Raw genomic sequence first — 22,550 nt, 5'->3', positions numbered from 1 at the left:
TTGAAGATATCCACAGCCATCTGATCAGTGTAGTGCTTGCGTCCTCCAAAGGCGTACACCTTTTGGCCAACAACCACAGCAGCAAGAGGTGGGCCGAGGTGGGCAGAAGAATCTTGTTTTCCTTTCTGATGCACGGCCCAGCGTAACATTTCTTAACACCAGCACCACTGAGGAAAAGAGGGAGTAGGCCTAGTTGAGTTCACTGTTAAATATTTGTCCTATTGCACCTGCTACCACTTATATTGGTATGGCGACACACACTGTAAGTTAGATGGTGTCCAGTACCAATATAGGTAAGCCAGTAATCACTCCAGGGTGTTGGATCAGAACACAATTTTAAGCTGATCGCCTTGGCACGTGCGTCATCACTATGATGTCACTATGATGTCAGCAATGCCCAATTATGTGCCCAATATATCACTTTGGCCTCCAGATGATCGTTTGTATTGAGTAACCTTAACAACATGATATCCACAAACACTGAAAAAAGCCTTTTTGGGCGGTGAAACCGCCCCTATAAGTGAGGTTTGGAAATGTGTACAATTATCCTGCGCTGTGATTGGCCAAAAAGTACCCCGCCTAACCCTGCACCGTGATTGGCCAATCACAGTCTATTCAGGACTGTGATTGGCCAGTGTCTCATGACACATGTGCATAGCCCTATATAAGAAACCATAACTTAAAAAAAAACATAATTTGTTTTTTTTAAGTTATGCTTTCGTCCATCATAAAGAGTATTTCAATAAATGTATTTATTTTTTGTACATGATTGGTTGACTCCATTCAGTATTGTGATTAGCTAGCAAGACACCGCCCACTTCACACAGGGTGTGATTTTTAAAGCACAAGGGCACTTTGGTAAAGGTTTGTGTTGTGTAGTTACAGTACCTTGTCATGGTGTAACTAGTCCAATATTTTGCTAAGTGCGATTGTCCCCCCAATAGAGATTCAGTGCTAGCTTAGCGACCATTGCTATCCGCTATATGGCCTGACCCGCTCCCATCACATATCATAGGAGTCACTGTGAATTAACCCGGGCTTTACTCGGACAGCGTCCGACCCACCAGTTCCAAACTTGCCGCGTGACCCCATATGACCACGAGTCGAACGACAATTCGGATAGACCAACATGAGCGTCACATCACGTTTGTGCTGCTAAGCCAGTAATCTTTTTACATTAACCACTTGAATCTTAGCATTCTGAGGGGAACATTAGCTGAACATTGGCCAAAAATAGCAGATCTACAAGCTCACAACGCCTTGCGTTGCGAGGCGTTGTGAGCTTGTATTTCAGCTATTTTCTGCAATGAGATGCAATGTACAACCAAGTACAGAGTAAAAGATCAAGTTTACTAAGTATTGACGGTTTAAGTGGTTAAATGTGTGAAAAATGCACATTGACATGAATCCAACACTGATGACAGTGCTGTCAAACAAGTCTAGGAAGCCATCTATGAAATCTATGAAAAAGTTTAATCTGCAACAACACAATACATATACGTATATAGTGGGGGTCCCTGCTTCATCTCTCTCTCAGCATCCTTGGGTTGGAAAACGTTGAACACCCCTGCTTTAGTGTAATGTCTTGACCTGCGTCATGTTAATGAGGTTCCAGAGTTCGCCTCCAGTCACAGTCTGATGCACAGGCCATTAGAGCCATAGGACTCTCAGTGTGATTTCCAGGCCATCAGAGACATAGGAGTCACATTGCGATGCACAGGCCATCAGAACCATGATAGGTGTCACGGTGTCATGCACAGTTCATCAGAACCATAGGTGTCACGGTGTCATGCACAGGCCATCAGAACCATAGGCGTCACGGTGTCATGCACAGGCCACCAGAGCCATAGGCGTCACGGTGTCATGCACAGGCCACCAGAGCCATAGGAGTCACAGCGGGTTCAGGATCAGAGAGGCAGCAGGATGGGGAATTCTCTGCCACTTTCTACCAGTACTGTCATCCATCAGTCTAACTAATGGGCCCAGGATGAATAGAATCACTGAGAGAATCACGGCATAAGAGATAGAGAGCGACCGGGAAAATGAGGGCGAGAGAAATAGAGAGAGAGAAAGAGAGAGAGCAAGCTTAAGGGATGACAGAGAGGCAGAGGGGAGAACGGGATGGTGTGTGTGTGAAAGAGGGAAAGAAGGAAATGGAGAGACAGAGTGAGCGGAAGAGAAAAGGAGGGGAACTGGGAAGGACATAATAACCTCATGTGATGTGTTGTGAGCTTGTAGATCGGCTATTTTTGGCGAGGAACACCGTTGTACAGCGGAGTATGAATTAAGCATTCATGAAGGACAAAGAGGAGGTATACAATAATGTTCATTGTGTAGCAACAGGACCCAAGGCTAGCCTTGCAACAGTGGTTTAAGTGCTCTCATAAACATGCAAACCTGTTCTGGTTAAAACCACAGTCACTTTCCAGCCATTTGAATGGCCATTGATGCAGATGGTTGGATTTTACCGCTAGTGAATTTCTAACAGTTTATAGCCATCTTGTAAAATTTGGTCTGAGGCTTGCATATGTTTTTATGTTTCTGTGGTCACAAAAGGAAAACGTATTCAGCTGCAGCTGCTTACTTGAGCATCCCTGGCTTACTTTTTTTTTTTACCTTGAAAAGAGGGGACCCGAGTCTCTGTTTGTATTTGTGTCCAATCAGATCCTCATCACACAGCTCAACTCAGAGGTAGTGAAGGCCGTGCGATCACCAAAAGCAGTTGCATGAATGCACTCAGAGTCAGACAGTTTCACAAGTGGACATTTTGTCCCAATGGCACAAGAGCAAAGACAATTGGGTCACAAAGATCTGTATCCTCAGGAGAGCATGAATGTGCACAGGAAATTCCATGACAATCCAGCCAGTAGTTTCCGATGTTGTTTGGGATCAAATTAGTGGATTTAACATAATTCTGAATATTATTGTTATTTTTATGCCTCCGCCGGCGACAGCCTTGGCCGGGTTGTCCGTCTGTCCGGCGTCCATCCCAACCTTGTGAGTGTGATATCTCAGGAGTACCGTGACGGGATTTCATGACATTTGGCTCAAACGTCCATTGTACTCAAGGATGAACTGATTAGAAGTATGTGACCTCACAAAACATTTCCTTGTTTCCATTGAGTGTAATACTGGCTTTAACCTGCTGCAACGACGCCATTACACTCATTGAGGAATACAGTGAAATTCAGGCACAGATGCGATTAAAACACCTCTTTATTGAACAATACGGAATAATACGGAACACAACTCTTTAGGGTAAGCACTTTATATTTTGAATTGGAGTAGTACGGGCATTAAACATGGACGTCCATTGGATATTTGGGGGATCAACCAAGACTGACAATAACGTAGGTACTGTAAAGTAATAAAGTAACTATATCTTGCAAGTATGCAAGTATGTGAAAAGTTTGAAAGGAAAGGGGTGAGATGCTGGTTGATATTTCAGTGGACAGAATACAGTCAATAAAATGTATGAACAATACCAATAGCCATCATACGTATGTTATGGTGTGCACCTATTGCACTTCACTATAACCTCCTATCACTATACCTACCAATCAGATGTTTACAACTAATCTCTCTTGCCTCATTTCCATTCCTGAGTGCCAGATCGCACTGGGCTATGAGTGGCTGAGCAAACAGTGCTGTATTCATTGCTGTGTTGTTGCTATAGTAACTCAACCCCTCAGTGAGCTGTTACCTGTTATGCTAGCCGGCTAAACGCTCATTTATACTTTGTTGAATCACCATGTCATACAACAAAATGACATGTTTTCAACTGAAAAAACGTGACAATTCTTTCATTCGAAAATACATTGTTTTTGTCAAGGGACATTGGTTGTGCAACGAAGAATACATTATTGTTAATATTTATGGCTACTTTCATCTTCCTTCAGTGACAGCTGACAGTCCAATCATGGGCAAGTAGAATTTAAACCTCTAACGGGTCAGCAGCAGGAAACAAGCAGTGCTGAAATCTTTCACAGCTGGAATCTGTGCCCAAGCAGGCTGATGTTGTGGAAAAGCACGGCATAGCCCTGTGGTGGAAAAAACCCATCTGCCTGTGTGTGTGAGTGTGTGTGTGCGCACGTGCGTGCGTGTGTTGACATTGTGAGGACAATTTTCCTGGTCCTCACAAGAGAAATTGTTGTTGGTAGGGGTTAGGATTGGGCATTTAGATGTTAGGTAGCTTTATGGGTTAGAGTTGAGGTCGGAGTCATGTCTGATTTATACTTAGTTGCGTGCCAATGTCAAGCACCGAAAATAGCGGATCTGTAGATCGTCTATTTTCGGCTTTAGGGTTATAGGGTTAAAAATGACTAAATAGAAAAAATGGCATTCATAAAATTGCGTGTCCTCACAAGTATTATAAGTGTGTGTGTGTGTGTGTGTGTGTGTGTGTGTGTGTGTGTGTGTGTGTGTGTGTGTGTGTGTGTGTGTGTGTGTGTGTGTGTGTGTGTGTGTGTGTGTGTGTGCCTACAGAGTCTGGTGAGTTGGACTCAGAGCTAGCCAGGGTTGCATCTCTAGGCTTCACCGGCTGTCTGTCAGCGGTTCACTTCAACTCCATCAGCCCACTGAAAGCAGCACTGCTCCATCCTGACACCAGTCCTGTCACCATCACCGGTCCACTGGCCCTGTCCAACTGTGGCTCCTCCATCCCAGCCTATACCCACTCAGCAGAAACCACACATTCCTTATCAGGTAAAACAGGCTTAATTTAGTATGTGGACTGTAATATAAGTGGATAGTAGGGCTGGACGATGACTTCAAAGCAATATCATTAGTTCAAACTTTTGCCTCGATTAATGACTGATGAACGATTATAAAAAATATACATATGTATTGTAGTGAAAATAGCAAACCTACAAGCTCACAATGCGTCAAATCACTGATAAGTTATGAGATTGTAGATCGGCCATTTTCACTTTTTTGCACCCCATCATTGTATAACGAATTATAATACATTGACTTATCAATTTAGTCGATTATAAAAAATCTATTAGAACTTTTTTGTGTCGCTTCGTTGCTATATAAGGAAAAAAACTCTCAATTATTCAATTAACCTACATGATTACATGTAGGACCAGCTTTTGAGCTGTACTTCCGTATAGACAAACGCTGTAATGCCAACAGAACAAGAGGTGTCGCCAAAAAAACCGACTAAAATGAATGTTACACAGTACAGACGGCCCGCCTCACTATGATTGGACAATGGGAGGAAAAAGAACAGTAACAACGCTTTGAGTTAAATAGTTTTTACACTGTTTATTTGTGAGTGTCATGGGTGCCCCTACACAAAAGCAAGGCACCTAGAGCACAAAACTAGGTGCCCAACAACAACAGAAATGTAGCAGGCAAAATGCTTTGCCCACAATGATGCCAATTACAAACCTCCAGCTGCTAAAACACATCCTGTCTGATCAGGTCCTATGGGTCGTTTTGTAGTAGTGTAGAACAGCTGTTCTAGTGTAGGCTAATCTTCCTGACAGGAATATTTCTGACATTAAGTCCTTCTTACTTTTTTTTTTGGTGTGAAGTTCACGATCGGCTCATTAAGAATGTTTTTTATCTCCTTCTGTTCCTTTGTGTCTGCCAACTCGCCCTGTCTGCTGCAGACCAGCCCGGGTCAGTGGGTACCGGTCAGCCGTTGGTCAATGCCATAAGGAGTGACTCAGCTCTAATTGGAGGTACTCTTCACAGGAGCTTGTGAAAGCATGTTTCACTGTCATAACACCAAAAGTTAACTAAAATCATAGAGAAAGTGTCCTTAGTTTTAGTCTTGGTCACTATCCAATATTGTTCTTTAAAAATAATGAAAATAGCAGATTTACAAGCTACATGATTTACATTGCGATGCGTTGTGAGCTTGTAGATCAGGTATTTTCACTATTTTTCTGAGCATGTTGAATGCACTCCTGACTACCTCATTTTACAATGAAAAACGAAACTAACTAAGCCTTTTTTCTTCTCCTCGCCCGGCTGCCCTCCCCCGAACACGGGCCAATTGTGTTGGTATGGACACTTGACTAAGCCGGATTCTAACCTCCAGCCTCCATGGTGGTGGGCATGCACGTGGTGGTGGGCACTGCGCCACCTGAGCGCCGTTAAGCCGTTTCAAAAGATAAAAACTAGACTAAACTAGCAAACCTGCTTTAAAAACTAATTAAAACTGAAATTGAGAACAAAAAGTCAAAACAAACTTTGGTCTAAGTACATGAGCAGAGTAGCACCACTAAAACCTTAAAAGAACTTCTGTTCATAAGGCTGGTAATTTTAAGACCGCCGTAATGAAGCACTAAATTGAGTCTGGCAATGCTTTGGCTCTCCAATTACAGTAGATATGTATCTCTGTTGAGATATTAATGAAATGCACTATGCAGAGAAGAGCCGAACCAAATGCCAGTCTGCACTATGAATAAAAGGGTAAATTAAAATCTCTGCCTTCATGTTTGAGGGTTCTTTTATAGACAAAACAAGGCTTTGAAAGGAATATTTAAATAACCTTTTAAGATTTACAGGACCTCGGGAGCACAGAAATGGACATGACAGCCAGGCTCATGGGAGCAATATAGACATGAAATTATATTGACATTCAGACTGCATTTGTACAGGCTTTAGACACATTCAACTGTTATGTTCTAGATTTAGAGTTTTAAAAAATCTATGTGTCAGGGAGTGACACAATTCCCCAGTGTTCCACAACAGTCCACATTCAAATGTCTCCACTGAGCAGTTGATATGAAGACACTAATTTAATTGTCTCAGTAGTTTGACCCATTAAGACCTGAGGCCGATTCTACAAATGTCTTCTAAATCCTAACAGTTTTCTGAAAAACCTATGTTTCTATATCAGTGGTGCTCAAACGTTTTCACGTCAAGGACCCCCTTCTCAAAATATGTTGTTCCAGGGACCCCCAGAAGCAAAGATTTTAGTTGAAAATATATTAATTTGCACACATTCTCTCGATTTTTCAAAAATAGCAGATCTACAAGCTCGTATGAGCTTGTATACCTGCTATTTTTTAATAGCCAAAGTGTAAAATAATGCTTTTTAGCTCAAATCTATAAATGACACAGATGCGTCCCAGGTCTTAATGTGTTAAACCATTAATGTTGTTTATTTATGTACATTTTATGATGTTAGTGTACCCATGTACAGTGTATGTATGTATGTACGCATGTATGTATGTATGTATGTATGTATGTATCTATGTATCTATGTACTGTATATGTATGTATATGTATGCAAGAAGACAAATATGTCCGTATAATCTTGATTTTCCAATTAATCTCCCGGCTTACAGGTGTGATAGCGGTGGTGATCTTTGTGACTGTGTCTGTGCTGGCTATTATGGCGAGACTCCTGTACAGGAGGAAAGAGACCTTTCAGAACCAGCCAGTGAAGGGAGGAGTCCAGTCGGCAGAGAGCCCCGTGTTGCCCTTTACCAGCCACGCTGATTCACACAACATTCAGAGTGAGAACCAAAAGGAATATTTCATTTAATTAGACTTCTGTCTACGCCTACGGCACTGCTCACATTATGTAAATGGTTAGGCAGGGGTGCCCTGCGTCAGAGCTTGAGCCCACAAGTCCACAGCGTGTCGCGGATGCGACGCATTGTGGGCTTGTAGATCTGCTATTCTGCGACAGAGCATAAATTAGGCTTTATGGTGCTCACATCAGCCCATCAGAAACCAAATCTATCGGGCAAATTAAAATGCACAGTAAAATCCTGAGTGTTCATTCAACTCTTGAGAGTGTACAAATGGAACCATATGGACCCATTGGTTCTATTTTTACACTCCCAGAGTTAAATTAAAAAACTAAAACAACTGTATTTGTTCCTTTTTTTGTAAAGTGTATAGTGGCACAAACAAGTATGTGTTGAACTTGTAAGGTGTTCATATTTGTGATTTAAATACATGTAAATATTTCAAAACTGTAAATGTTGAGTTAATGTTCTGTAAAATCTCAGTGTATTTTTCTGCCATAATGAAATGGTAGAAAATGGTTCTGAATGGAATCGTGTAACATATTTATGAATACTCGAACACAACTTTTTGCAGCTGAAACTAGACTTTTGGATTTTGGGTTGATTTATGAGTGTATTGCAGTGTACTATATCTATTCTTCTTAATTCAAGTCTGTACGCCACCAATTGAATGACTTGGACATTCCATTTTTTTTTCTAATTTCAAACCCCTAAATATAAGAGCACAAAAAAGCACAGCACCATCATTGACTGAAATATTTTGTTACATTTCTGGAAGATCCTCTTTATGTTCTTTTCACTGTGCCTTTGTATATCATGGCTAAAGTATATGTCAAGACTTTTCTTTTCCCCCCTGCCTACCACGCCTGTAAAATGGACAGTATAGACTGAATTCACCAGTAATGCTTTTAACACAGACAGGAACACAGGAATACAGTCGTGCTTCCCTCCACCTTAACCGATTAAGACCGGGAACGCAGCTCTGTCATTTTAGATTTAATTGGCTAATCAAAAATATCTGCAATTTTTGAAAAATCGTCAAAATGTGCACAAATCTTTGAATATATATATATTTTTTATATATATATGTTCAAAGATTTGCACACATTTTCACGATTTTTTTCCCTAAAAAATAGCAGATCTACAAGCTCATAGCGCAGCACTCGGTGCCGCGCTATAAGCTTGTATATCTGCTATTTTTGAATAGCCAAAGTGACACAGATGACACAGATGCGTTCCCGATCTTAATGGATTAAGGTATTTGATGTGTTCGGGTTAAAATACTGATCTGTGCTCGTGTTACAGGTATACTGTGATGCACGATGCAGAGAGATCACCAGAGCAAAAATGATAAATAATGTTCGGGGGGCTGAGAGAGAGAGAGGTTGATATAATCAAAGTCAGTCAACCAAATATTAGTATCGCAAAGACACCATACAGCTGTACTGTAAAGGCCATTTTATACTTTGTTGCGTGCTGTTATCCCGCACAGAGAGTTGTCGATCTACACGCCTTTATGGGCTTGTAGATCAGCTATTTTCGGCACAGGACACCATCGTAAAACAAAGTATAAATCAGGCTTATGTCTTCATCTGTTCAGCTACTAACAGCTGTGTGGAGGAATGGAGGAAACAAATTAGAAAGATGATCAACAGAGGTTGTTTATCAAATGTTCTCTCTGTTAGACTGCAGAGTGCAGATGGGATTTTAATGGGAAAAGTTATAACATTTGAATGTACATCTTTCATCTACAGTATCTGATTGCTTTATAATTTTTACCTCAGCACTAAGGGGTCAGATGTTTGTTCCTTGTGTGACAGCCTTCTTGTCTTAAGACTTATGTCTCTGTTGACAAAGTAAATCATAAATAGTTTTGCATTGGTTTTTGCATCTACTCTGAGGTACCAATACAGCAGTCAGTCTTGATGTACACCTGAATGTCACATAACAAATGATCTGTTGTTGCACTGAACCAATTGGCTGAGCTCAAAATACAGGATTTATTCAATCTTAAACGATTTGGAGTCGCGCGTGACTTCCGTTGTGCCGTCCCACTCGGACAGCAGTGATCATCCAGATAAATATGTTTGAAAATGATCGGGCGGCCCGATCATCTGTGAGCAAATCGGGATGCTTAAGATTGGATCTTTGAGCCTCTCACACAAGAGGGTAATCTTGCCGGACATTCGTTTGTCCGACGTTTCCAAGGCAGGAGTGGCGCGCAATCGAGACAGACGTTCAGTGAAAGAGGACGTTTGACAAGTCGACCTGTCAAAACAACCTTTGGACAGCTGAGGCTTGGCGATATGTGCCAAGAGCACGACTGTCTACAGTACACTATATAACGTGTCTTGTCTTCCCAGACATATCAGAACCGTTCTTCCGTTGAGATTGCAAGTTTAACAGCCTCCGTTGTATCTGCTTCTGCATGTTATCACAGAAGATCGAGGTGCTGCGTTTGCGTTGCTCCGGCAAGCCCGATAATCTTATACCATCCTGTAGTGTGTGATTCCCCATTATTTTTATCCTGTGTGTGTAAGTGTGTGATGCTAACAGATTTCCAAATCGTTTAGGATTTTAAAACTCCTGTTGTCTGAGCCGAGCTTAAATAGATAAACAAAATTATTTAGGCAATTTCCTTTGGGGGTGGAATAAGGATTCAACACATGTTTGTATAGTGCATACAGTGGGACTACACCGTGAATTACCCACAACCCCCAGGTATACAATAGTATTTCAGTGAAAACCTTTACATTTGCACAGTAATGTAAATATGGCCTTCAATGAACTCAGCTAATGTGCATTCATGTCAGATTCTTGTTATTAATATTCTCAATAGTTCATGCATACTGCAATCATTTATTGAATGGATCTGTGTAATGTGCCTGAACCTGCTGTACCGCCAAACAGTGACACTTGTACCCCACCATGAACTGCTAATGCTGCTACATCCTAACTTTCCCCACCATTCCATTGCTGAAATTCACAGAGTGATGGTCAGATAGAAACAGTAACATAAGAACTAACAGTGTTTTGTCAAAGTTGTACTTGTACAGTTGTTGGAACTTTTGTAAACTCTGACAGATTTACTCAAATATTGGTGTGGTTTCATTGCCAAACAACCCACCAATAACATCAGTAATATTTTACAATTCTCTATCTCATTTTCAGTATTAATACTCTCAATATGACCTTAACCAATTTCAACCTGGCATCCCTATTTTGGCTATTTTTTTCAAAAGGTGCACAATGCACCGCAGTCTTGCAGATTTCCTTTCTGCCATGCAACGCCAATGTACAACAAAGTATAAAATAATCACTTGATTATTTTTTATGCTGTTCCCACAGAATAGCATCCCTATTCTGTCGGAACATTCACCCAAAATAGTCAATGTGTTTGATTGATTGATGTACTTTATTTAGTAAGACATGAGAACATCAGTACATGGAAGTACAAATTCACAATACAAGTTCTACTAAACTGGGAGTCTCATTAAGCACTGAGCTTGTTTAAGATGAGATCCCCATGCACACAACAGTCTGTCAACAGACATTGTCAATGGGGCGAGACAGGGATATATTATTACTGATTCTTAACGCCTGTTTTCTTAATATTGTATTAAATTAGTTTGAGAGATTGAAGACTGAACAGTTATGATTGTAAATATAATAATGTGTTAATACTGTGTTGGTGGATAACAGTAAAGTTCATGGGTTTGAGTGAATTGCTTTAAAAGTTGTTTAATCTATTCAGGTTGTTTAACTGCAAACTACTGTTAAATGAAAATAAAACGTTTTTCAGATACGGAGATGTCACTTATTAACCCATACCCAACCCCTATGACATACTGTACCATGTACTTATAGTATGACTTTTTTTGCATCACTTTTTAGTTACTATTTATACTTATATATATATATATATATAGTAGTATGTATGGCATATTTTGGACATTGTAGTATAGTGTATACTGAGCATGATATACTGACTGATTCTACAAATGCCTTCTAAATCAGTAGTTCTCAAACTTTTTCGTATTTGACCGCGGATCCCAATCTGAAAATGTTTTGTGCCAGGGACCCCCAGAAGAGAAGATTTATGTAAAAATCAAATACTAATTCTTGAACATTTTTTTTACATTATATGTGACCCTTTTTTGATGTGACCCTTTTTTTTCCCATTCTTCAGGAAAGCAGAAACACTTTTTTTTGCAAAACACTTTTTTTTTTATCCAAAATGAGTTTATAGCCCAGTTAGACTCTTCACATACTAGAGTATTTTCCAAGTGGTGGCAATTCATAAATCACATGGTGACATTTTGTGAGTTTGTAGATACACAATTTTTTAAGAAGAAAAAATGTATAGATTTGACTATTTTGGAAAGAATCCACCTATAATGACATGCCCAAAATAGGGAATAGGGATGCCAGTGTTAATGTGGTTAATGCGACAGAAAACACAATGGGAAAATTGTGTTTAGAAACCGCTGAGATCTTTTGAGTCTCTGTTAAATGAAGCTGAAACACAGCATGGATTTTTCTCTGAACAGCAAATACAATTAGCATAGATTTACATCTCTGAGGACTGCATGTCAACTTTTCATGTTTTTACGCGCTACATGACATTTCCTGATGGTCATTATTATGCATCTATCTGCAGAGCAGAGATAAACTATAAGCAAATGTCATCAAACTGAAATATACCGCAAGAAAGCTGGAAATGTCAAAGTAATTCATTACACAGAGCTTTCTTCAAGTTTAAACAGTGAAATTAAACAGATTATATTATGATGACTGTGTCCAGTGTGTCATGGACTTGTTCAATAAGACAATTCTCTTTCCTGGAATTCATTAGCAATCATGATTTGTAAGAGAAAGTATCAGTATCCTGGTCAGTATCCTGGTGTCAGTCATCTTGTTCTCAGTATCCTTGTGTCCTGGTCAGTATCCTGGTGTCAGTACTGCTCAGTATCCTTTGGTCAATATCCTGGTGTCATCCTGTTCTCATCTGTGGGTCAGTTGTTCTGTTATTCTAAATGAAATTAAGTTTACGGTAAATTATTGATTACAATTTGTATAATATTGTTTTCTAAATCTAATCAATTAAAATCACTGTGAAATCAGGTGTGCATTTTCCTGTCACTTCCTTGTTGTCTGAGAGGCACAACCTACCCCCTTGTTGTTCCTGGACCTAGGCACATCTACAAGCTTGTTGATCAGCTATTTTCAACAAATCAGAGATTAAACTAAGTTAAACACTCTAAGGAGCATGATAGTGATCAGTGAGTATGAATTACATTTTATTACATTTGTCTAACATGGACTGTTGTTAGCTTTAAGCCCAAGCTGCAGACAGCCCAGTACACAATTATACAATCCCAGATCGATCTAAAAAACGAATACTGTATTTACCAACTCACCAGGTTATTTGAGCATAACATCGTTTGCTTTAATTACCATGTTATAAACTGCCTCACAGAGCCTTTAAACCCTTATTTAACTAGACGGTGCTAACGCGCTAAATTTCGTTAGCATGGTCCTCCCTTGATCAAAGCTGACCAAAAAAAACTCAGGGTTACGGATGTAACCCCGGTTTCTTTAGAATTCGGAGTAACATACTCACTATGGGATATCAGCGCCTCCTGGCGATGATGCAGAGCTACATACCATAAACTCCCGGGCCATTCATTGGCTGAGAAGGGTATGTCACGTGTCCGGTAGACCGGAAGAGGTATAAAACCTCTTGCGTGACGTGGCTCATCCTCTTTAACAACCGCTCTCTGCATGCAGATGCACACAAACAGGGGTGTTAGGTGAGTATGTTACTCCGAATTCTAAAGAAACCGGGGTTACATCCGTAACCCTGAGTTTCTTGTCTAATTCTCCGTAACATACTCACTATGGGATACATAAACCCCCCTGGGGCTTATAGCCATACCGAATCTCAGGTCCGCACGCCCCCTAGCCATAAGGCCCCGTCCCCATGGACGTGACCTTCGGCCTCACGGGCGCCCCAGCCCTCCGGGCCGGGGTGCGGTATATAATTGAAAGAAAAGGACCCTGACCGACCAAGTCTGCCTATTCATCTAATGAATAGACACAAGTCTGACCCATAAGTGAAAACAAGGAAACAGGGCCTCCTCCCCTGGAACCACCGGTGGTTCCGAGGGGACTCAAGAGAAGGAAGGTAGAGAAGGGAAAAAAGGCGGGTTACACAAAAACCCTGCCTAACCTCCCCTACCCTAACTAGAGACAGCCGCTATGTCCAGTACAGCGTGCGCCACTGACGCCGCTGCCACATCCAGGCTGTAGAAGGCCGCAAAAGTCGATGGAGACAACCAGTTTGCGGCCGCGCACACCTTCTGGACCGACATTCCCCTGGAGAGGGCCCAGGAAGTAGCCACGCCTCTAGTAGAGTGAGCCTTCAGTCCTTCTGGAACTGGAGCGCCACTACTGACGTAGGCCAGCCTAATGGCATCCAAACTCCATCTAGAAAGCGTCGCCTTAGTCACTGCCTTCCTCCGACCATCTGGGCCGAAGGAGACAAAAAGTTGCGACGACGACCGGCCGACCGCCGTCCTCTGGCAGTAGAGCTTCAACGCCCTCACTGGGCAGAGACAGTGCAGCCGCCTATCCTCTGCAGAAGCGAAAGGAGGCGGATGAAAAACTACCAGCTCAACCGGTGTCTGGGTCACCATTCCGTTCTTGGGAACAAACGCCATGTTGGGCTTAACCAAACCCTGCTGTCGTCTCCCAAGAACCTCATACACTCCGAACTTACTGAGAGCGCATGTATGTCGCTGACCCGTGTAGCTGTAGTGAAAACAACCACAAGAACCGTTTCGAGACTAACGATCTCCAGATCCATAGAGTGAAAAGGCTCGAACGGTGGGAGGCAAAGCGCCCCCAGCACCACCGCCAGGTCCCAGGCCGGGAACAGAGGCCTAGAGACCGGCCTGGCCCGCCTGGCACCGTTCATAAAACTACGCACCAGCGGATGTCGGCCAACCGTCATGTCATCGAAACCCACGTGACAAGCGGAAATGGCCGCCTGGTACACCTTAACCGTCGAGAAAACCAGACCTTGGTTCAATTTGTCCTGCAAGAACATGAGGATGCTGCGTACCGAGGCCCGGAAGGCCTCAACCGGCGGTGACTGACTCAGACACCATGACACGAACAGGTTCCACCTGTCGTCGAACGCAGATCTCGTGGAAAGGGCCCTCGCCCCCTGGATGGTAGCTACCACCTCAGGGGGCAGGCCATAAGAAGTCAAGGTCTCCCCCTCACGGGCCAAGCCCACCGGTCTAGGTCCTGAGGTTGCTTGTGGAAAATCCCGACCCCTGCCTGCCGTAGCAGATCTCTGATCGGGGGGAGGGTCCAGGGCTCGTTGTAGAGGAGAGGATTATTCCTAACCTCCACGCGCCCCACGCCAGTGCCACCAGTGGCACTGACAGTCCGTGGAGTCTGACCCTCTCCAAGTTGAGAGGACCAACTCCAGTAACGGGAATGCATAAAGCAGTTCAGTCGGCCAACCTGGCCCAGATCTGGCTTGTTATCTCCGGAGGAGAGGCCAATCTGCGTACCAAAAAACGCCCCTGGACAACAGAGCCGCTCCGCTGTTCAGGAGGCCCGGTACCTGTGAGGCCCTGGTTGACGTAAGGCGCGCGTCGCACCACAGCGTCAGATCGCCAGCTAGCCTGTCCAACACTGGAGAGGCCAGGCCTCCCTGCTTTTTGGCATAGCACACGGTCGTGGTGTTGTCGGTTCTGATCAGGACATGACAACCCCGAAAACCGAGCCTTGCAAAGTCTGACCGTCAGAAGAAGACCGTCATCAGCTCCAGGTAGTTGATGTGGGCCGTCTGTAGACTGGGACCCCACACCCCCCTGGCCGAGCGGCTCTCGTGGACGGCACCCCTCCTGTGAGGCTGGCGTCCGTGGTAATGACCTTCCGCGAGACCACAGCCCCCATTCTGACCCCTTGGACAGAAGGGCTGCATCTGACCACGATCTAAGCGTGTCCACGCACCGTGGGGATACCCGGACCTTCCGATAACCTCAGGTGGACGGGGCTCCAAGAGCCCACATCCACCTCCGGGGAAAAAAGGTCACATGTGGGGCTTGTCCAAACGAAACAGGTGTAAGGCCGAAGCCATGAGACCCGTCGCCTGCACGCATAGCCTGTATGTGACTTGTCGCCTCACGCGAGAAGACCATAGGCCGAAACGCTGTCTATCCCGCCCGGGACAGACTCGCCGTGAGCCTGGTCTAGCCCAGCGAGATCCCCTATGAAGGTGGTCTGCTGAGACGGGACCAAGACGCTCGACGGACGGTGACGGTCAAGTGGGGAAACGGCCACGTCTGTGTGCCGCGCCACCTCCTGACTGTGGTGGATAGAAAGGAACGTGGAAATAAGCATTGAAAACAATGCTGGTCCACCCATCTCCTTAACGCACCGTCCGCGAGAGGGTCACCCACCAGTACAACCACAGTGTGTTGTTGTTGATCAGGGGAGCTGACCAGTACAACCACAGTGTGTCACTGCTGTACTGAAAAACCCCTACACACACAGTGTACCACTGAAGTACCGGGATAGTTAACAGTTCCGGACTGCAAACTCTCCAACAAGCTGCCTCAGCAAGCGAGTTAGGAGGGGCTCTGATGTCACCCAGTGCGGACAACGCACACGTTTCCAACTGGACCGGTGATGTCGCCACGTGATCCAGCGGACCCGCACGTGCGGGCCGTTAGAGACCGTGGAAGGGTAGCGGTGGTAGGTGGCCACCGTGGTGTTGCTCTAGCGGGGCTGGCTATGCGCTGCACCAAAAAACAACACTGCAATGTGTTGTTGTTAGTGAGGCCAGTTAGCCGCCAATTGAAGCAACAGTAGCCTGACTGGAGGTTATGCAAACCTAGCAGCTAACAAGCTAGTCAAGGCTAAATCACCATGAGCCAAGAAACGTTGAAATCCGTTTCCAAGGGAACCGTTTTTTTGTGTGCGCGTTGCCATGGGGACCAAAGACGCTACTACTGGTGCTAGCAGCGCTAACCCTGTGTGCGTTGCCATGGGGACCAGTGACGCTGCCACTGCCGCCAGCGGTGCTAACCCTGAGGTGACCGCTCGAGGCAGTAGAGGTACTAACGGTCCGTCCCGAGGACCCGGCGGGGTCACGTGACTGGTCACGGGGACCTTGCCTGACGTCAGCATCCGGTTTGTCCGCCAGCGCAGCCTGTCTGTTTCCATGGAAACCAACGGCGCTGTCACTCTGACAAACGGGGCCGTCCGAAGTAAGCCTACCTTGGCCGTCGCCCTCTCGTCTGAGCCCAAAGGCTCCGGACGGAGCGTCGACAAAGTCGTCCTCCCCGTAGGGAGTGCTTTGTCGCTCGTTAGTGGCGAACTAGGCCTGTAGTCCGTGAGGCGGTACGGCAAAGGGGGCATCTGTCCCTCCAAAATGGAGGAGACAGAGGTCCGCTCTTTGACCCAAGTATTTATTGAGACCCTTCAGATTCAGAATGGGTCGTACCCCCCCCCCCCTTCTTTTCCACCAGAAAATATTACGAATAGAAAACCAGTTGGTTCCGATTCATAGATAGTTCTCTGACTATGTTACTCTGAATTCTAAGGAAACCGGGGTTACAACGTAACCTCGAGTTTCTTGACAAATTCTTCGTAACATACTCACTATGGAGAGAGAGAGAACCCCCTCTCTCAGAGACATGGTTGCCTTATCCTCTGCATGAGAGGAACAACACCGTGTCCGACATAGGAGATTTTATGCATAAGAGCACGTGGAAAACACACCAATACAACCACAATGTGTTGTTGCGGACCAGGGGAGCTGACCAATACAAACACAGTGTGTCACTGCTGTACTGAAAAACCCCGTACACACACAGTGTAACGCTGATGTACTGGGATAGTAAACAGAAGTATCGGAAGTCATTCTTTAATAGCGCCCTTGCTCAAGAGGAAGGAGACTTCCCCCCTCAGAGTGACGGCTGCTAGACCCTTTGCATGGGAAAACAATACTTTTCTGTCATGGGGGGTTTTTGTGGAGAATTGCAGCCTGAAACCCTTTAGTATTGTGAGCAATACCTAAGGATTCGACTTGCAAACCTTCCATTGCTCCACACACCGAGCGAGTGGATTGGATGATGACGTCATCGGCCGCTCGGAGAGTGGGAGCGTTGCCATGGGGACCAGTGACGCTGCCACTGCCGCCGGCGGTGCTAACCCTGAGGTGACCGCTCGAGGCAGTAGAGGTACTAACGGTCTGTCCCAAGGACCCCGCGGGGTCTACGTGACTAGTCACGGGGACCTTGCCTGACGTCAGCATCCGGTTTGTCCGTCACCGCAGCTTGTTCGTTCCCATGGGAACCAACAGCACTGCTACTTGGACAGACGCGACGCTGGACAGACGGGGCCGTGTGTGTGGCCCTCGTTTAGTAGCGCTGGTAAGCCCTGGCCAACGGAGGACTCGGAGGAGTCACGTGATTGGCCACGGGAAAAAACCCCGGCGTCAGAATTAAGCCCATAGATATATACAGTGAAAACTAGATCACACCACTGGATATATATATCTATGAGTAATCCTACCTTGGCCGTCGCCAGAGTGTAGAAAAGAGAGTAACGTCACGCTTTGATCTCGCCGCAAAGCGGGCCTCTATGGGCTATAGTTCCAACATTGGAACTATCTCATTGACGTAGACAGAGCACTTCCGCCTTCCATTCTCACAATGGGATCGACGCTACTGTCATTACTCTCTTCCTAACTTACTCTGGCCGCCGCCATCTTGTCTGAGCCCAAAGGCTCTGCACGGAGTGTCGACAAAGTCATCCTCCTCTAGGAGGTGCTTTGTCGCCCTCCAGCGGCGAACGTGAGGCGGTACGGCCAAGGGGTCATGCCTGACCGAAGTACTTCCGGTTCACAGTGGTGCGTGGGCACTTCCTGTGGGACGGAAGGCAAAAACCGGCGTGACCCCATTCCACTGGCGCATTTGCACCCTCTGGCGGACAGGGGTGATGTGGGTTTTTATATTACCTTCATATGATCCAAAAACATGCACAGATGTTATCCAACAATGTCTAGAACTCGGGTGTTCTAGACAGTGTGGGCTTATGTAATTGAGAACGTTGATACATCTACATTACATGCACAGATATTATCCCATCAATGTCTGGGATACCGGAGTTCGGGCATCACAGACATTATGGGCTTATATACAGAGAGCATTGGAGCAGAGAAGCCCGCGGTAGGGGACTCCACTGCTCCGCTGCTCTCAAGCCACGTGAAAGAAAGAGATTGTTTGTAACGTGTAACACATTTATTTCTTTGGCAGAAAAAATTTGTACATTTAAACACACATTCGTTTTCACTAAACAAGACCTTTTGGCAGTCAAGGAGCCGTCCATCTTGTCCATCGAGGCATGTAAAGCTACTGTTCTCTTCCCCAGCAAGAAACGGCCGGGGGGAGGGGGGGCTGAACCGGTCTGTGCACCGGTGAGAGTCTGCTAATGTGCTAATGTGCTTTGTGTACTTGGAACATGTGAAATGAAACAAGAGCAGGCACAGAAACAGTAAACAGCATGAAACGTTTTAACATATTCTTATGACAAAAACAACATGTGTCCCAATGGCGCCCGATGAACCTGTCCAAGGTCTTCAGAAGCCCCCGAGGTGGCTCGATACACAGAGTGAGAAGGCTAACAAGCTGGTGTTGTCCTAGCGAGGCTAAGCTAGGCCAGAACAACGCTGTTAATAACCTGTTGCATGGGTGTTAAGCCAACAAAAACACTGCCTGACTAAGGCGACGTTAACCTAGCGTTAAGCAGCTAACGTAGCTAGTCTGGGCTAACTCACTCACGAGCTTCTGCCTCGTTCTCCCCTCGTCTATGCTGCCGTCGCCGGAGCCCCTTCGTTGTCTCCTGGCGACGCACCGCTGGCCCGGTACGCTTGCTGTGGCAGCGGCTATCGAGGTGCAGCGTGGAGAACAGAGCGCAGTCCTCGCAGCGTCCCGGTGCATCTTGGAAATGCCTCGGCCCTGTAGAGACCGAGGCACGAGATGCAGAAACCATGAGGGTCATCCCCGGCGATCATCAAGCGGCAGAGCAGCAATACGCAGGGACGTGGAACCTCCATCTCGAGCTAACCTGTTAGCTTTCAGCCGCAAGGCTAAGAGCGCGGAAAACTCAAAGGAGGAAAACTTGCTTTAGCAGTAAAAGAAAGAAACAGAAGATAGCCGCGGGAGCGGAAATAATAAAACTTTTTTTTCTTCTTTTTTTAATAGGAGGAAAACCCGTTGGTTAGTACAAGTACCACCGAGTGGGCTAAAGCTGGTTTCTGTCCTGATCAAAGTTACGTTTGTTATTATTAAGGTATGTCTTGTGCTGTTGCATCTGCCATGCAGAGAAGCGAAAAAAGAGGATGAGCCACGTCACGCAAGAGGTTTTATACCTCTTCCGGTCTACCGGACACGTGACATACCCTTCTCAGCCAATGAATGGCCCGGGAGTTTATGGTATGTAGCTCTGCATCATCGCCAGGAGGCGCTGATATCCCATAGTGAGTATGTTACGGAGAATTAGACAAGAAACCGAAACCAGGCAGTTTTAACACACAATGTTACATGTGTTTAGTGGCGTTTCTGTGGAAAATAAAAGGCACTTTTACCTGTATGCTGCTGCTGCTGTGTGACCACTGCAGCATTATAGCCTATGCTGTCACAGTCAGTGAGACAGATACAAATCCAGGTCTTAATGTCATCAAAAACATAAAATCGAAATGTTATTGGGGTCTAACCGGCACCAAGAGACCGTCATTATTGTCTTGCCGTGCCTATAATTCATTTAGTGGCATATAGGATAAGGATAATTCCTTTTAACAGGTCGTTCATGAAAGTCCTTGCGGTCTTGTTTCCAATGAGAACCTGTGAGCAATTAGGGGTTAAGAGTCTTGCTCAGGGACAAATTTCATTTCATCGACACATATGCTGGCCTGGCCTGGAATCGAACCTGGGGCAACCAGGGCCTCTGGCTCCCTATGCGGGCTCACTAACCACTCAGCTATGGCCGCCCCTGAGAGTAGTATATTAGAGTAGCATAGAGTTTCAGCCTCCATGTAAACAACAATGGCCGCCGTTGAGGAGCTCAGAGTGCAGGGAGGGGGCCATAGAGTTAAAAATAATAGAGAGGGCACCCGAAATCTCCTCCCATCCACTTGCATTGAGTTGCTCACCCAGCGCATGGGCCGAAATCACCCCTTCTTCCGGGTTGGAAATTTGGTGGGCGCGGCCTATTATGGGCCCCAGTTCGTCACAGAGGTGACGCGTTTTGCGTCACAGAAGCGCGCAGCCCTGTGCGCAAGCTCGTGCGCACGCTCGTGAGTCGAGCCCATTGGTCGAAACCGTTTTCGCTCGTTCGTGTAGGAGCCCCAATCTGCAGTACCATGAATGGCCAGCATGTCCATTTGGCTCCAATGAAACCACTGGGTTCTGGGGGCTTGGAGGGGGCAGGTAAACATCACATTGATTTCATTGGCTAGAAATGCGGGAGGAAAATGAAGGGAAAAGAAGGGGAATTTTTTTGGTTGGCTGGAAAATGAATGAAATTGAAGCAGGGAGCTCTGTGAATGGTCATATAATAATAATAATAATAATAATGAATTGCATTTTTATAGCACTTTTCCAAGTGCTCAAAGCGCTTTACAATGGTTCATTCATTCATACAGGTGGGGGACATTGGGAGGTGGAGCGGCGAACAGTCGACGCCAGCGTCCCCACTTTTCCCACATTCACACACCAATGGTGGCAAGCGAGCGCCGACCGAATCATTGGAGGCAATGTAGGGTTCAGTGTCTTGCCCAGGGACACTTCGACATGTGGTCAGGAGGAGCCGGGATTCGAACCGCCGACCCACGGATCATTGGCTGCTCTACCTCCTAATAATGAAGCTTCCTTACAGTCCACTGCCACCTCATGACAAATGGAGTCTGAAACCCTTGGCAGCTTTGAACCCTAAACCTTTGTTTCTATAAACTCCTATCATATCGCTTCTGCCACAAATATAAAGTAGATACATGTGAGAAATAATGCTTAGATGACCTTTTAGAGTTTAGATGGAGTGCAAAAACATTCGGGTTTGCTCGCTAATCCTTCGGTTTTATAAACCCCTGTCATATCACCTGTGCCACAGGCATGGAAGATGCATGTGAGAACCAAATACAGTAGTTAACCTTATAGAGTTTAGATGATCTTTTAGAGTTTATATGAGAGCTGCAAAAATGTTCCTCAGCAGTGTTGAACCCTAAACCTTCAGTTTATAAACCCTGTCATATCACTTGTGCACAAAGGCATGGAAGAGTGAGAACCAAATACTTACGTTTTTGAGCGGTGTAACCGCTCCTATAAGAGGGTTCAGGACCCATCCGTGGCGAAAGTTTTTCTTTCCGTCGTGAAAATTTGTCTTTCGCTGTGACGCCATGCTGTGGAAAACACGCCATAGGCTAAGCTTTGCAGGAGGTGCTGTGATTGGCTAGCGAGACACATGATGAAATTAACTTCAAACTTCGCAGACACGCTGTGATTGGCTAGCGAGACGCATGATGAAATTAATAATAATGTAAAAAATGTAAGCACGTCACTTCGCAGGACGTGCTGTGATTGGCTACCGAGATGCATTATGAAATTAATAACTCATAAATAGCACCGCTCACTTCACACTGGGTGTGATTTTTAGAGTTCAGATGACCTTTTTAGTTTAGATGGAGTGCAAAAATGTTCCGTAACAGGGGATTGTACAGTGTATTTACCGAAGCCAAACTTGTAATCTGCATCTTTCAGGGTAGAAAATAGGAGAACCTCAGACTGAGATTCCTGCAGAGTGACACAAGTCATGAGCTCACAACCTTTACAAATGAGGTCCAATATTATTTCAATCCGTAGATGTTTATGTAGTCACAATTAAGATTATCTGTCAATGCTGCATGAGTGAATAATTCTGATTAATCAATGTGCCCTTCAGAACCTACAGTACTTCAAAATTGTTCAGAGCCTC

General features: G+C 45.0%; 1 protein-coding gene across 1 annotated transcript in view; it reads left to right on the top strand.

The window, feature by feature from the left end:
• Positions 1-22,550, top strand: part of LOC308086986 (contactin-associated protein-like 4) — a gene marked incomplete at its 3' end in the record, with an annotated part of 149,545 nt that overhangs the window by 121,149 nt on the left and 5,846 nt on the right. Inside the window, exons 23-25 of the mRNA XM_080430626.1 lie at positions 4,486-4,704; positions 5,619-5,690; positions 7,308-7,478. Of these exons, the coding sequence (XP_080286752.1) occupies positions 4,486-4,704; positions 5,619-5,690; positions 7,308-7,478 (462 nt within the window). The remainder of the gene's footprint in view (positions 1-4,485; positions 4,705-5,618; positions 5,691-7,307; positions 7,479-22,550) is intronic.

This window comes from Gymnoscopelus braueri, assembly GCF_963280865.1.
Source record: "Gymnoscopelus braueri genome assembly, chromosome: 6".
Lineage (NCBI taxonomy): Eukaryota > Metazoa > Chordata > Actinopteri > Myctophiformes > Myctophidae > Gymnoscopelus > Gymnoscopelus braueri.
The sequence above is the reverse complement of the archived record's forward strand: the minus strand, read 5'-3'. Positions and strand labels throughout refer to the sequence as shown.